The sequence below is a fragment of the Muscardinus avellanarius genome (genome assembly GCF_963383645.1).
Source record: "Muscardinus avellanarius genome assembly, chromosome: 6".
Classification (NCBI taxonomy): Eukaryota; Metazoa; Chordata; class Mammalia; order Rodentia; family Gliridae; genus Muscardinus; species Muscardinus avellanarius.
Window position 1 is genome coordinate 70,749,822 of NC_137791.1, and position 14,287 is coordinate 70,764,108.

General features: G+C 39.9%; 1 protein-coding gene across 3 annotated transcripts in view; it reads left to right on the forward strand.

Annotated features, from left to right (window-relative positions):
• The window catches only part of LIN54 (lin-54 DREAM MuvB core complex component), a gene marked incomplete at both ends in the record, with an annotated part of 84,101 nt that overhangs the window by 35,472 nt on the left and 34,342 nt on the right, over positions 1 to 14,287 (forward strand). For 2 of the 3 annotated variants that reach the window (XM_080698102.1, XM_080698104.1), the window contains one exon: positions 5,337 to 5,479. The exons of the other annotated variant lie outside the window; for it this stretch is intronic. In XM_080698102.1, the coding sequence (XP_080554228.1) occupies positions 5,337 to 5,479 (143 nt within the window). The remainder of the gene's footprint in view (positions 1 to 5,336; positions 5,480 to 14,287) is intronic. 3 annotated transcript variants of the gene reach the window in all.

Consider the following 14,287-nt stretch of genomic DNA (forward strand, 5'->3'; position numbering starts at 1 on the left):
GTTTACCTTGACTGTCATGGATGTCAATGCTTGGTCTTCGCATTGCTTTTAATGTATTGCAGATGAATTTTAATGTGTTGCTTTATCTTTTAATAGCAGAAAGACTTAGTAGCCCTATCAACATGCATAGAGATGTACTTCTATTAAATTTAACTAGAATTGTTGGCATGATGTTTGGTTTGGAGGGATCATTTTTTTAACTGGTTCTGTATAACTTTTATTTTTTTCTTTTGTTGGTATTGGAGATTGAACCCAGAAGCATTCTACCTCCAAGCTATACCCCTAGCCCTGTTTTGATTTTGTATTTGGCAACAAGTTCTCACTAGGTTGTAGAGAGTCTCATTGACTTACTGAACCTGGCTGAGCCTTCAGTCCCAATCCTCTTGTCTCAACCTCCCAGGTAGTAGAATTACAGGCATGTACCACTATGCTTGGCTTTCTGTTCTGTATAACAATTTTTTTTTTTTTTTTGGTTTGGGGGTGGTACTGGGAATAGGGCTGAGGGGCATTCTAACTCTAAGGTATACTACCCTAACCCTTTTTATTTTTACTTTTTGAAACAGGGCATTACTAGGTTGTTGAGAGTCTCATTATGTTGCCGAGGCTGACTTTGAACTTGTAATCCTCCTGACTCAGCCTCCCAATACTGGGATTACAGGTGTGTGCTAACACTCTGGCTTTGTATAACTTTTTTTTTTTTTTTTTTTTTTTTCAGTACCAGGGATGGAACCTAGGAGCATTCTACATCCAAGCTATATCCCTAGCCTTGTTTATTTATTTATTTTTATTCTTTTTAGTTGTGGAGTGCCTCACTAAGTAGCTGAGGCTGGCCGTGAACTATGATCCTCCTGTGTCAGCCTCCGAATGCTGGGATTACATGTATAACCTTTTAAAATTCATATAAGCCACATTTTATTTTTACTTTTTATTTTTTGTGGGTCTACGGATGAAACCCAGGGACATTCAATCTCCATGCTACACCTCCTGCCCTATTTTTTATTCTTTATTTTGAAACAGGGTCTCACTAAGTGGCAGAGGGCCTCACTAAGTAGCTGAGGCTGTCCGAGAACCGCAATCCTCCAGTCTCAGCCTCCCGAATGCTGGGATTACAAGCATGCACCACCACACTCGCCTATATAAGTCAAATTTTAAACCACCAGAGTAGCTGTCCTGTTGAATTGTCTTATAAGTAGCAGATTCTATAATTCTTATATGACAGCCAGTGCTCTTTCAAAGTACACTGAGATTGTCTTTTAATGAGTTTTGAGCTTCTCATTGAAAATGTTTTTTTTTTTTTTTTTTTTTTTGTGGTACTGGGGATGAAACCCAGGGCCTTCTACCTCTGAGCTTTACTCTCAGACCTATTATTTTATATTTTATTTGGAAACAGGGTCTCACTAAGTTGCTGAAAGCCTTACTAAGTAGGGTCTTACTAAGTTGCTGAAAGCCTAACTAAGTAGCTGAGGCTGGCTTTGAACCTGCGTGATCCTCTTTCTTCAGCCTCCCAAGTGCTGGCATTTCAAGCGTGCACGCCACCACACCCAGCTAAAAATGTTTTTTTTTTCCTATCAATCAAAGTAAACTTTTATTTGCATATAAACAATTTTTCTAAAATACAAATCTTATCTTGTCACACCCTTGTTTAAACTTTTCTTGGCCTTATTCATTTCTTAGTCTTCATCCATAAGGATTAAGTTCAAATGCCAGTGTTTTCATAGCATTAAAGACATTTATGATTTAAGGTCTACCTTTTTCATTTTTACTCTCTGTCAGCTCCAACCTACTCATTGAACTTATTTTAGGAGGTCACTATTCTTTTTACCTGGAATGCTTTTCTTTGCAACAGCTAACTCACTCATTTTATCTTCTAGATTAGGAAGTTCCTGATGCCTAAGTTTAGTCAGGTACTCATCTTTTTACCATTTTCTGTGTGTTCTTGTAAAACTTGATTTTGCCTATCAAATACTTCAATTAAACTTTTATTAAACTTCACACTGGCTCTTAACTTGTTCATTAGCCACACTGTAGTACGTGGACAGACAAGAAAAGTCTGTCTCCCGTATAGCATTTATGATGGTTCTTAATGGTAGTTTTTTGTTTGCCATGTAGTTCTTTTTAATGAATTACTTTACTTTAAAATTTTGCCATTTAATACAGTTCAGTGGCTTTAAGTGTATTCACATTGTTGTACAGCCATCATTCCTGTCCATCTCCACACTTTTTTCTTTGTGTGCAGCTGCAATCCTTTCTTATTAAACAACAATTCCATATTCCTCCCTTATCCCAGTCATAGCAACCACTTTCTACTCTCTGCCTCTGGCTTTGACCGTTCTTTATGCCTCATACAAGTGGCATCATACAACGCTTGCTCTTCTATGACTGGCATAAAAGAGCACCCATACATATTGTGGCATGTTGCCAGGATTTCGAGCCTTTTTAAGGCAGAATAATGTTACACTATATGTATGTACCATATTGATGTTAGTTCTTTTTTGTGTGATTCTTTTCCTTTCTCTCGGTCTCGCCAATACCTAGCACACTTTCTGGAAATTAGATGTGGTTCAGTGAATGTATATTATTGAATGAATATGTAAAAAAGGAGGTAGTGTGATCCGATAGAACCTATTCTATATATTTTAGATTTTAGAGATAACTTATTATCTACCTTTGCCACTACTTAGATGCTTAATTTCCCTCTGTAGTTAGTGGATTTGATTATCCAGCCTTCACTTGGGTGGGACTGAGTTGGGTTGAAATTGTCTTTTTTTTTTTTATTCCATTACTAGGGATTGAACCAAGGGGCATTCTACTTCTGAGTTACACCCCCAGCTCTATTTTTTTTTTTTTTTTTTTTTTTGCGGGTCTGGGGATGGAACCCAGGGGCATTTGACCTCCGAGCTACATCCCCTGCCCTGTTTTTTATTTATTTTGAAACAGGGTCTCACTAAGTTGCAGAGAGTCTCACTAAGTAGCTGAGGCTGTCCGCGAACCGCGATCCTCCTGTCTCAGCCTCCCGAATGCTGGGATTACAAGCGTGCACCACCACGCCTGGCTTCCCAGCTCTATTTTTTTGTTTTTTATTTTGAAACAAGGTCTTACTAAGTTGTGTGGGGCTGCACTCATTAAGTAGCTGAGGCTACCATAGTTTTCCTGTGATCCTCCTATCTCCTGGGATTATAAGCATGTGCCACCATGCCTGGCTGAAGCTCATTTTAATTGGAAATTTGAAGTCCTTTTTTTTTTTACTACTAAGAAGAAGTGATTTCCTGTTTCTATGCATTTGATGTAATATAGATTGATTCCAAGTTTTAGCCTGACAGCCTGGATCAGTCATGATAATCTTGTGTTTTTTTTTTTTTTTTTTTTTTTTTTGGCCAAAATCTCTTAAATAAGCTGGGCGTGGTGGCGCACGCTTGTAATCCCCGCGCTTGGGAGGCTGAGACAGGAGGATCACGTAAGTTCGAAGCCAGCCTCAGCTACTTAGTGAGGCTCTCAGCAACTTAAGTGAGACCCTGTTTCCAAACAAAGTATAAAATGGGTCTGGGGCCGGGCGTGGTGGCGCACGCTTGTAAGCCCCGCGCTTGGGAGGCAGAGACAGGAGGATCGTGCAGGTTCGAAGCCAGCTGCGCGCACTGGCTTAAGAGACCCTGTTTCCAAATAAAAATGTAAAAATAGGTCTGGGAGTGTAGCCTGGAGGTAGCAGGGCTTCCAGGAACCCCAGTACCACCAAAAAAAAAAAAAAAAAAAAAAATGGGTCTGGGAGTATAGCCTGGAGGTAGAAAGCCTCTGGGTTCCACCTCCAGTACCACCAAAAAAAAAAAAAAAAAAAAAAAAAAAATCCCTTAAATATAAAACCCTGAAGTGTTAACTCTTTTATTCATAGTCAAGATTATCTACATGTTCATTGTGGGTTCAAAAGGAAGCTCTTCTCTTCAGAGTCACGAAGGGACAAAGGCTGATAGGAGCCACCATTCAGATATGGCAGAGAGCTTTGAGTGTTTTGCATAGGCAGCAAATTCTCTGGCCCACAAATGACACATGTTACTTTTACCCAAACTTATTGACCAGAAGTAGTCATATGATCCTAACTTAACTACAGAACTGTAGGAGGGTTAGATTGGAAGAGTAAGTACAATTCTACCATGTGCCCAGGATTAAGGAGAACCAGAATACATGGTGAATGGCAATAATAACCAGCACACAGCCTTTCTAGAATTTGGAACTCTGTCCTGTCTTTGTATTCCTTTCTTCCCTAGGATAAAAAGTCCTGATGTTTCATGTTACTATAATATTTCGAATCCCAATCCAGACACACTAGTTTTCAGTGTTGTTTCTGAGGGGTATTGTCCAGATGGGAACACAGTATGGAGTCTGGCAGGGTAGCTAGAAGGAACTTTTTCTCCCTTTTAGCAGTCTAAAACAGTATCTAACCTGACAGTGTTTAAGTTAGTTTAACAATTGTTTTACAACTGTGGATTTAAATTGTATATTCAAGCGGGGTGTGCTAGAGCACAATTGTGTAACCCCAGTACTTGGGAGGCTGAGATAGGAGGATCACAGGTTTATGGCCAGCTTCAGCTACTTATGCCCTCTGCAACTTAATGAGCCCCCGTTTCAAAATAAAGAATAAAAACAAGGCTGGGGATGTAGCATGGAGGTAGACTACCCGTGGGCTCAATCCCCAGTACTGCCAATAAAAATAAAAATAAAAAATGTATAATCATTGTTAGGCATGATGGTGCATGCCTGCCTGTTATCTCAAGCCATAGGAGGCTGTAGCAGGAGGATTACAGGTTTCAGGCCAACCTGTGGTAACTTAGTGATCCCCTGCTTCAAATTATTTTAAAAATCGGGGGCTGGGGGTATAGCTTAATGTTAGAACACCCATCCTTGAGTTTAGCTCCCTACATCCCCCTCCTCACAATATTGTACACTCCTGATTGAAGTTCAAGTAGAAGACAGCTATGGATAGTGACATACAGAGATTGAAGTTTTAAGACTTTGGGTAGCTGCATCACATAGGGCAAGCTGCTTACTTGTCTTGAGCTTGATTTTTGATGGCTCTAATTTAACAATATTGATGAGACTATGAGTGGAACTGTTTTTGTATACTGTTAATGTAAATAGGTATTAAGTATTACTAAGAAGCATTGTTTTGTTTGTTTCTGCCTAGGTTTACCATAGTTTATTAGGGATTAAGGGATGTATTTAAGGTGTTGATTACATATGAAGGGGTTAACATATACTGAAATCCTCGTGAGTGTACATCAGCTTCACATACATTTTTATTGTGATATTGAAAGCAGTTAAACTGATTTGCTGCCTCTCATTTGCAGGTAGGGTTCTTTCACAGTCTACCCCTGGAACTCCATCAAAGACCATAACATTTTCTGAAAGTGGTGTGATTGGATCAACTTTAAATTCTACAACACAGACACCAAATAAAATAGCCATCTCACCTTTGAAATCACCAAATAAGGTAAAAAAAAAATCTACAAATGCCAAATATTGTGGTTTATACCTTTATTTTCTTACTAGTCAATTCAGTTATTTCCGTTTTCATATATTCCCAAGCAGGTAATAGGCATTCACTGAATACTGGATTAATTTAGTAAACAACTCTTTATTATTTAATTAGTTAATTAATTAATTTATTTATTTTGCGAGTCTGGGGATGTAACCCAGGGGCTTTCGACCTCCGAGCTACACCCCTTGCCCTATATTTTTTAATTCTTTATTTTGAAACAGGGTCTCACTGAGTTGCTAAGGGCCTTGCTAAGTAGCTGAGGCTGTCCGTGAACTGTGATCCTCCAGTCTCAGTCTCCTGAATGCTAGGATTACAAGTGTGCACCACCACCCCCGGCTTAGTAAACAACTTTTGACAGATAAAAATTTATTTACGCTTTATATGTTGGAACACGCCTGTAATCCCAGGGAGTCTGAGACAGGCTGATTGCAGGTTCAAGACCAGTCTCAACAGTGTAGCAAGACTCTCAGTAACCTAGCAAGTCTGTTTGAAAAAAAAAAATTAAAAAGGCTATGGATATAGCTCAGAGGTAGCATGCCCATGTTAAATTACCAGTACCATACCAAAAAAACTTATTTAAACACATGGTAAAATAGTGATCATTTTGCATGTTAAGATGATGTCCATGGCCCATATGGGTACAGCAGTCTTTTGAAGCTGGACATAGTGGCATACGCTTGTAATCCCAACATTCGTGAGGCTGAGACAGGAAGATCGCAGTTCATGGACAGCCTCAGCTACTTAGTGAGGCCCTTTGCAACTCAGTGAGACCTTGTTTCAAAAATAAAGAATAAATGGGAGGCTGAGATAGGAGGATGGCACAGGTTCAAAGCCAGCCTTAGCTACTTAGTGAGTCTCTCAGCCACTTAGTGAGACCATATTTCCAAATAAAATATAAAATAGGTCTGGGAGTATAGCCTGGAGGTAGAAAAGCCCCTGGGTTCCATCTGCAGTATCACAAATAAATAAATAAAATAAAAACATATAGCTGAGGGTGTAGCTCAGAGGTAGAATGCCCTGGGTTTCATCCCTAGTACGTACGTACACACACACACACACACACACACACACACAGATCTTTTGAATTAAGTATGCTATATAAGTGCTTAGTTCCTCTTCAGTTAATATTTAGCAAAATTGTCTTTGAGTAAGGCACATATATGGTGACTACTTAAATATAAAGTGTTGCCGGGCATGGTGGCACATGCTTATAATCCCAGCACTTGGGAGGCTGAGACAGGAGGATCATGGTTCTCGGCCAGCCTCAGCTACTTAGTGAGGCCTTCTGCAACTTAGTGAGACCCTGTTTCAAAATAAAGAATAAAAATAGGGCAGGGGGTGTAACTCGGAGGTCAAATGCCCCTGGGTACCATCCCCAGACCCGCAAGGGAAACAAAAAAAAAAAAAAAAAAAAAATATATATATATATATATATATACACACACATATATATATATATATACATATATACATATATATATATATATATATATATATATATATATATATATATATATATATATATATAAGTGTTAAAGTAACTTTTATGGAGATTTGAACTTTTGTTGGCTAACAGGACCCAGAGTAGTAGAAATCACTATTAGATGCTGGTAACCATAATACTAGTGTTTTTGAAGTTTAAGCACATTTTATTCAAAGCATTCAAAAGCTTTCATTTTGAGGAGACAAAGTCTATTAGTTTACTTTAAATAGTCGAACTCATTTTCCTGAAACATACAGATGTCATTGTACCAGTATATCAAAAGGTTAATTAAGGTTTATTTTAAAAGTCATTCGAGTGCAAAGCCAGCATTGTGATTCTGTAACATCCCACCCTCTGACGCTGGTAACCTACTGCCCTTTGTACCTTCATTTGTAGCTACTTATAAATAGAACAAACATTAAACATTTACCTTCCATTTTTAATAGTTCAGCTGTTAAATTCTGTTTTAATGAGACTTGAATATAATGTTTATTAAATTTAAAGTTTATAAAAATGGGCATATACCTGCCTAATAACATAGGCACTTTTTTTTTGTCATGGAGTGAATTCAGCAGATATCTGAGTACTTACTGTGAACTATGCGTGCTGATCAGCACTGGAGATAATCAGGAATTAGTCTGAAACATGAAAATCAACCCACAGAATGATAAGAATCACAGATTTCGTGTGTGTGCGTGTGGGGAGGGGGCCTTACACAAGGCTGTTGTCAAAAGATCTTAACTTTAATGGTGAGTGAGACTTAGATGTGAATTGAACAAATACAGGGGACTTTCTGGATTGAGTCAATACTTGATAGTGTGAGAGCCGAGAGTGCTAAGGTTAGATGGAAAAGCTTGCTGTCTTCAGGGGAGTTTGGATTTTTCTTGATGTAAAGTCTTTCTTTGGCTTGCCATTGTGTTTAGGACAGGGTTCTTGCCTTGGCTGCACATGGAATCACATGGGAAATTTTAATAAGTACTGATGCCTAGTTCTCATTCCCAGAGATTCCATTTCATTCTGTCTGGAGTTTGGCCTAATGTGAGTGTGTGTGTGTGTGTGTGTGTGTGTGTGTGTGTGTGTGTGTGTGCTCGCACACTACTGTGAATTGAACCCAGAGGCATTGCTACCTCTGAGCTACACTCCCATCCCTATTTTTATTTTTATTTTTAAATAGGGTCTCATTAAGTTGTAGAGGGTCTCACTAAGTTGCTGAGGCTGGCCTTGAATCTGTGATCCTCTTGTCTCAGCCTCCCAAGTACTAGGATTACATGTATGTGCCACCGTGCCCAGTTCCTGATATCAGGATTTATTTTAAAGCTTCCTGAGAGAGTCTAATGGTAGCCTAGATTGAGAGCCACTGCTCTAAATACTATGAGATTTTTGTTTTGTTTTGTGTGGTACTGGGGATTGAACAGGGCATTCTACCTCTGAGCTACATCCCTAGCTCTAGTTTTAATTCTTTATTTTGAGGTAAAAGAGTCTCACTAAGTTGCAAAGGGGCCTCACTAAGTAGTTGAGGCTGTCGTGAACTTCCTGTCTTAGCCTTCCAAGTACTGGGATTACAAACATGCACTACCACTCCTGGCTGAGATTTATATTTTTAAAACATTTATTTAGTTTTGTAGTGCTGGAGGTTAAACTTGGGGCATTATATCTCTAAGCTGCACACATAGCCTTATTTTTTAATTTGGAAATAGGGTCTCCCTAAGTTACTGAGAGCCACATTAAGTTGCTGAGACTGGCTTTGAACCTGTGATCCTCCTGTCTCCTCCCAAATCCTGGGATTATAGGTGTGTGCTACCATGCTGGGCTGAAATTTGTATTTTCAAAAAGAAGATTTTTGTTACATTGAGAAAGATGATTGGGGAAAGGTAAACCTGGATTCTGGGAGAGACCAGTTCTTAAGGAGTTCTTAACCTTGGCTATACTTTAGGAGCACCTGGGATCCTCCTGAAGAAACAAATGGTTGACCTCTGCCTGAGGTCCATTGAAATCAGAATCCGGGATGCAGCCAAGTGGTGCACATCTGTAATTATAGTACTTGGGAGGTGGAGACAGGAGAATTGCAGGTTTAAGGTCAACTTCAACAACTTAGTGAGAGCTTCAGCAACCTACTGAGACCCTGTTTCAAAACAAAACAAAACAGCAACAAGAAAAAAAAAAAAACTGGGGGTGAAATAACTTAGAGGTAAAATAGCCCTGGGTTCGAATTCCAAAGTGAGCTGGGCATGGTGACATAAGCCTGTAATCCCAGTGCTTGGGAGGCAAAATTATGGGAAATACACACAGTGGAATTCTACTTAGCTATAAAGAAGAACAAAATCACGTCATTCGCAAGAAGATGGAAAGACCTGGAGAACATTATGTTAAGTGAGATTAGCCAAGCGCAGAAAGAGAAGAGTCCACTTTTAACATAACAACAAACCTTATTTTGATCAAGATTCAATTTATGGAAAATCTAGTCAGAAGCTTACATTCAGTTTAAAGCTTCTCTTCCTTTCAACTTAGCCTGCTTTTGGCTCAGGGATCTGTAGTGGAGAAGAAGAGTGTGATGTGTTCCTTCACTCTTCTACTTTCTTGATACTTTCGGCTTTTGCTTAGGAGGAAGATTAGAAGAGAAAGGACAGCGTTGTAATCCAGATGCGAGTGCCATCTGTGTGGCAGGTGTCCAGGTGGGGACTTAGAGGGAGGTGCAGGCAGGATGTTATTTTCAAGGTCCCCTCAGGGTATGTTCACATTACCCAGTTCCCTTTTAGGAAATGACATGTACTCCAGACACCTTTTGCAGTCTCCCTTTAGCTTTTGCCTTCTGGGGTCCACTCTACAGTCTGTTACAGCATGTTTAACTCTAGAAAGCACCTGCTTTGGTCAGGGTCCTGCAAAGATGCGTTAGTCCTTTTGTAGCACTACTTGGCAAGAACAAAACTTGTAGAACCCAGTGGTAGAAGAATGTGTGCTACCTGCTTAATCTCCCTGTCTCCCTGTGACAGCTCCAACATCTTTGTTTCTGCAGACTTTTCCAGGCTGAGAACCCAGTTTCTGTGTTCATGTAGCCCCTGAACTACTGAGGATATGTGTTAGGTCCTTTTTAGGACTCTCACTACAGTTAGTTTGAGTGGTTAGACCAAGATAGGCTAGGAGTGTCCTTATCCTAGCTGGTTGTGGTGGCACATACCTGTAATCCCAGTACTTGGGAGGCTGAGACAGGAGGATCGCAAGTTCGAAGACAGCTTCAGCAGTGTAGTGAGGCTCTCAGCAAGCTAATGTGACCTTGTTTCAAAACAAAAAATAAAAGGATTGGGAGTGTAGCTCAGAGGTAGTGTGCACCTGGGTTCAACCCTGGTCACCTCTCCTCCCTGACACACACAGTTTCTTTATCTTAGTAAGTTTCTAGCCACGGTTCCTCACTGTCCCCTCTCGGTAGTTACCAGTTTATCCTAGAGGTTTTCTTGCAGAACCCCTGCCTTTGTTCTGGATTTATAAAGCCCTTTCTACCATTTTGTATGCTTATGAATTCTCTTCTATTTCTAAATTTTTATTAATAAGAGTAGGTGATAGGAATGCTGTCTTAGCTATTATGGGTGCCATGCCATTCCTTCTAGAGTATATAGAAATTTATGGTTTGTAGTTTTCAGCTCTGGGGCCTCACTTCAGCCATATGCGGAGACAGAAGGAAACATCCCATACTTATTTCTTATTCTAGAGAGGGAATATAGAAGGAATTGCTGGCATGGGCAAAAAGCTGTTTAGTTCTCTGTCATTGGAATCATAGAGGAGATTGTCCATTGGGAAGCTGAGTGGAGGCTGTGACTCACTGTGGATATGGATGGGATCACTTTGGGATCATTAGGTTGTATGTAGAGTAAAGAGGGAAATAGGACAGATACTAAGGAGGAAGAAGAAAAGACCTAATGAAGACAGTGAGTAATAAGAGAGGTAGTAGGAGAAACTGAAGAGTGTGAAGGAGCCTGGTATGGTGGTGTACTCCTGTAATCCCAGTACTTGGCAAGCTGAGACAGGAGGAGCGAAGTTGGAGGTCTACCTCAGCAACTTAGTAAGACCTTATTTCAAAGTAAAAAGGGATAGGGGGTTTAGCTTGGAGGTAGATACTCCTGGGTTCAAGTCCCAGTACCAAAAAAAAAGTGAAGGGAAAGATATTTCAAGAACGTAATGGCCACAACTTCAAATAGAAGAGTCAATTAAGAAAAAGACAGCTGGAGCCAGGTAGCTGGAGCACATGCCTGTAATCACAGTAGTTGGGAGGCTGAGACAGGAAGATCGCAGGTATGAGACTAGCCTCAGCAACTTAGTGAGACTCTCAGCAACCTAGCAAGACCCTGTTTCAATAAAATAAAAATAAAATTAAAAAGGGGTTGGAAGAGTATCTCTGAGGTAGAATGCTCCTGGGTTCAGCACGCTCACGCGCGCACACACACACACACACACACACACCCGAAGGAGGGAGGGAGGGGAGGGCTGGATATGGTGGTATGCACTTGTAATCCCAGTACGTAGAAGGCTGAGACAGGATGATTGCAGGTTTGCAGCCAGCCTCAGCAATTTAGTGAGATTCTATTTCAAAATAAAAAGTAAAACACACACACACACACACACACACACACACACACACACACACACGGGAGGGAAGGAAGGAAGGAAGGAGACAATTGGCTGGGTATGGTGGTATACACTTGTAATCCCAGTACTTGGAAGGCTGAGACAGGATGATTGCAGGTTTGCAGCCAGCCTCAGCAATTTCGTGAGATACTGTTTCAAAATAAAAAGTAAAATAGGACTGGAGGTGTAGCTGGGGCTGGCTCACTAAGTAGCTGAGGCTGTCCGCGAATGGCAATCCTCCGGTCTCAGCCTCCTGAAAGCTGGGATTACAAGCGTGCGCCACCATGCCCGGCTGAGAAATAAAGAATTTAAAAAGTGAAAGGATTTTGAAGAAGTCCAAAGAAATCCCAGGCATTCATTCTTACCTTTTGCTTATACTCACAACCTAATCCCTGGTTGCCTTGAATCTGCCAGAACTTTTTATTATTTATCTCTGTTTATATTGGGTGCCATCTCCATGCCTAATTCTAGATTTTCAGTTCCTCATCTAATACCCTAAAGGTTCTTAGTGTGTTGTGTCCCCTTTTCTATCTATTTCTCTCTTGAAATCCTTCTTCTAATGTGCCCTATCTGGAGTTCATAATCAAAAGAATCCCATAAAATAGGACCTAAGCTGGGCCACGTGCACACTTGTAATCCCAGTACTTGAGAGGCTGTGACAGGAAGATCACAGGTTCGCAGTCAGCCTCAGCTACTTAGGCCCTCTGCAACTTAATGAGGCCCTGTCTCAAAATAAAGAATAAAAAATAGGGCTGGGAGTATAGCTTGGAGGATGCCTCTTGGTTCAATCTCTAGTACTGAAAAAAAAAAAAAAAAGACCTATATCCTTAGCCTTTTTATTGAAAAAGGCCCTTTTCTCTTTTTGCCTGAATAGATACCTGACTCTCTGTGGATACTCCTTTCCCTCTAGATCTCTAAGTGATAGCTGTTTTTCTCTTTCAACCCTTATGCTGTCAGGACTGGGAGGGGAGGTAGAAGGATAGGTGATTTTCTTGCTTCTCATTACAATTTCAGACCATTCTCACCCTCTATTAATTTTATGTTACCACATTCATTGGGAAATCAAGCATGTCCAAGGTTTTCTCAATTTCCTGAAATTATAGTCATCTTTTATTGTGGTACAGACTTATTTTGCTATATTTCTCTCTCTCTCTCTTTCTTTCCCTCCCTCCCTCCCTCCCTCCCCCTCTCTCTTCCTTTCTCTTTCTTTTATTTTCTTTTTTTTCCTTTTCTTTTCTTTCTTTCTTGGCACTGGGGATGAAACCCAGGGACAGTCTACCTCTAAGCTACACCCCCAGCCCTATTTTTTATTCTTTATTTTGAAACAGGGTCTCGCTGAGTTACAAAGGGCCTCACAAAGTAGCTGAGGCTGTATGAAAACCATGATCCTGCTGTCTCAGCCTCTCAAGTACTGGTTTTACAAGTGTGCACATGGCCCAGCTTAGGTCCTTTTTATTTTTTGGTTTGAAACAAGATCTCACTAGGTTGCTAAGAGTCTTGCTTTGTTGCTGAAGCTTCAGCCTCCGAAATGCTGGAGTTACAAGTGTGTGCTACCATGCCTGGCTTATATTTATTTTCTAAAGTAATGTTAAGGGCTGGGCAAGTGATTTGGTGGTAGAGCACTTACTTAGCATACATAAAGCCCTGAGTTCCATCCCTAGCATCACACAATACAACAAAACAAACTTAAAAAGAGTAATATTGAATTTTTCCTAAATATTTATTAGATGTGTAATTAAAATTTATTTCTGCTTGGTATGTTTTTTTTTTTTTTTTTTTTTTTTTTGCTTTAGATTTTAGCACTGTTACCTGCGTGTACCATCACCCTGGACTTGGTTTCTTTAACTTGTCTGTGTGTGTGTGTAGTCCTGGGGATGGAACTCAGAGACTTTCTACCTCCAGACTACACTCCCAGACCTATTTTCTATTTTATTGTAAACAGAGTCTCACTAAGTTGCTGAGAGCCTCATTAAGTAGCTAAGCCTGGCTTCAACCCTGTGCAATACTCCTGTCTCAGCCTCCCAAGTACTGGGATTCCAAGTGTGCGCCACCACACCAGGCTGGCCTTTAACTTTTGTTCTATAATCTTATTCTTTCCTTTTAGCATTATCTTATTCATGCTATGTTTGAATAAATTTTAGAAATACATTGTGCCTTAACAATGCAAAAAAACCCCCTATCTATCTAATTCATAATATTGGGAGAATAAAAGAAAATAATTTAATGACAATTCTAGTAAATGCATGAAAATCCTGATAATGGCCAACTTCCATTTTGGTTAAAAAATAATTAAAACAAGCCACGCATACTTGGAAGCTGAAACAGGAGGAGCCTCACCAATGTAGTTAGACTCTCAGTAACTTAGTGAGACCTCGTCTCAAAATAAAAAATAAAAAGCGCTTGGGGTGTAGCTTGGAGGTAGAATGTCCCTGGGTTCAATCCCCAGTAGCATTTAACAAATAAACAAAAAACTTGCAACAAAACTTGAAGGACACTCATATTTAACAGGGAGAATAAAAGAACTTCATGTAATGGTGCAATGTTGAGTAGGGATACACACTTTCAATGTTTATTTTATTCTCTTGCAGTTAATAAAAGACAAGTAAAAAAATATGTGGGGCTTCAAAAGAAATTAAAAAACCGTCACATTTACAATATTA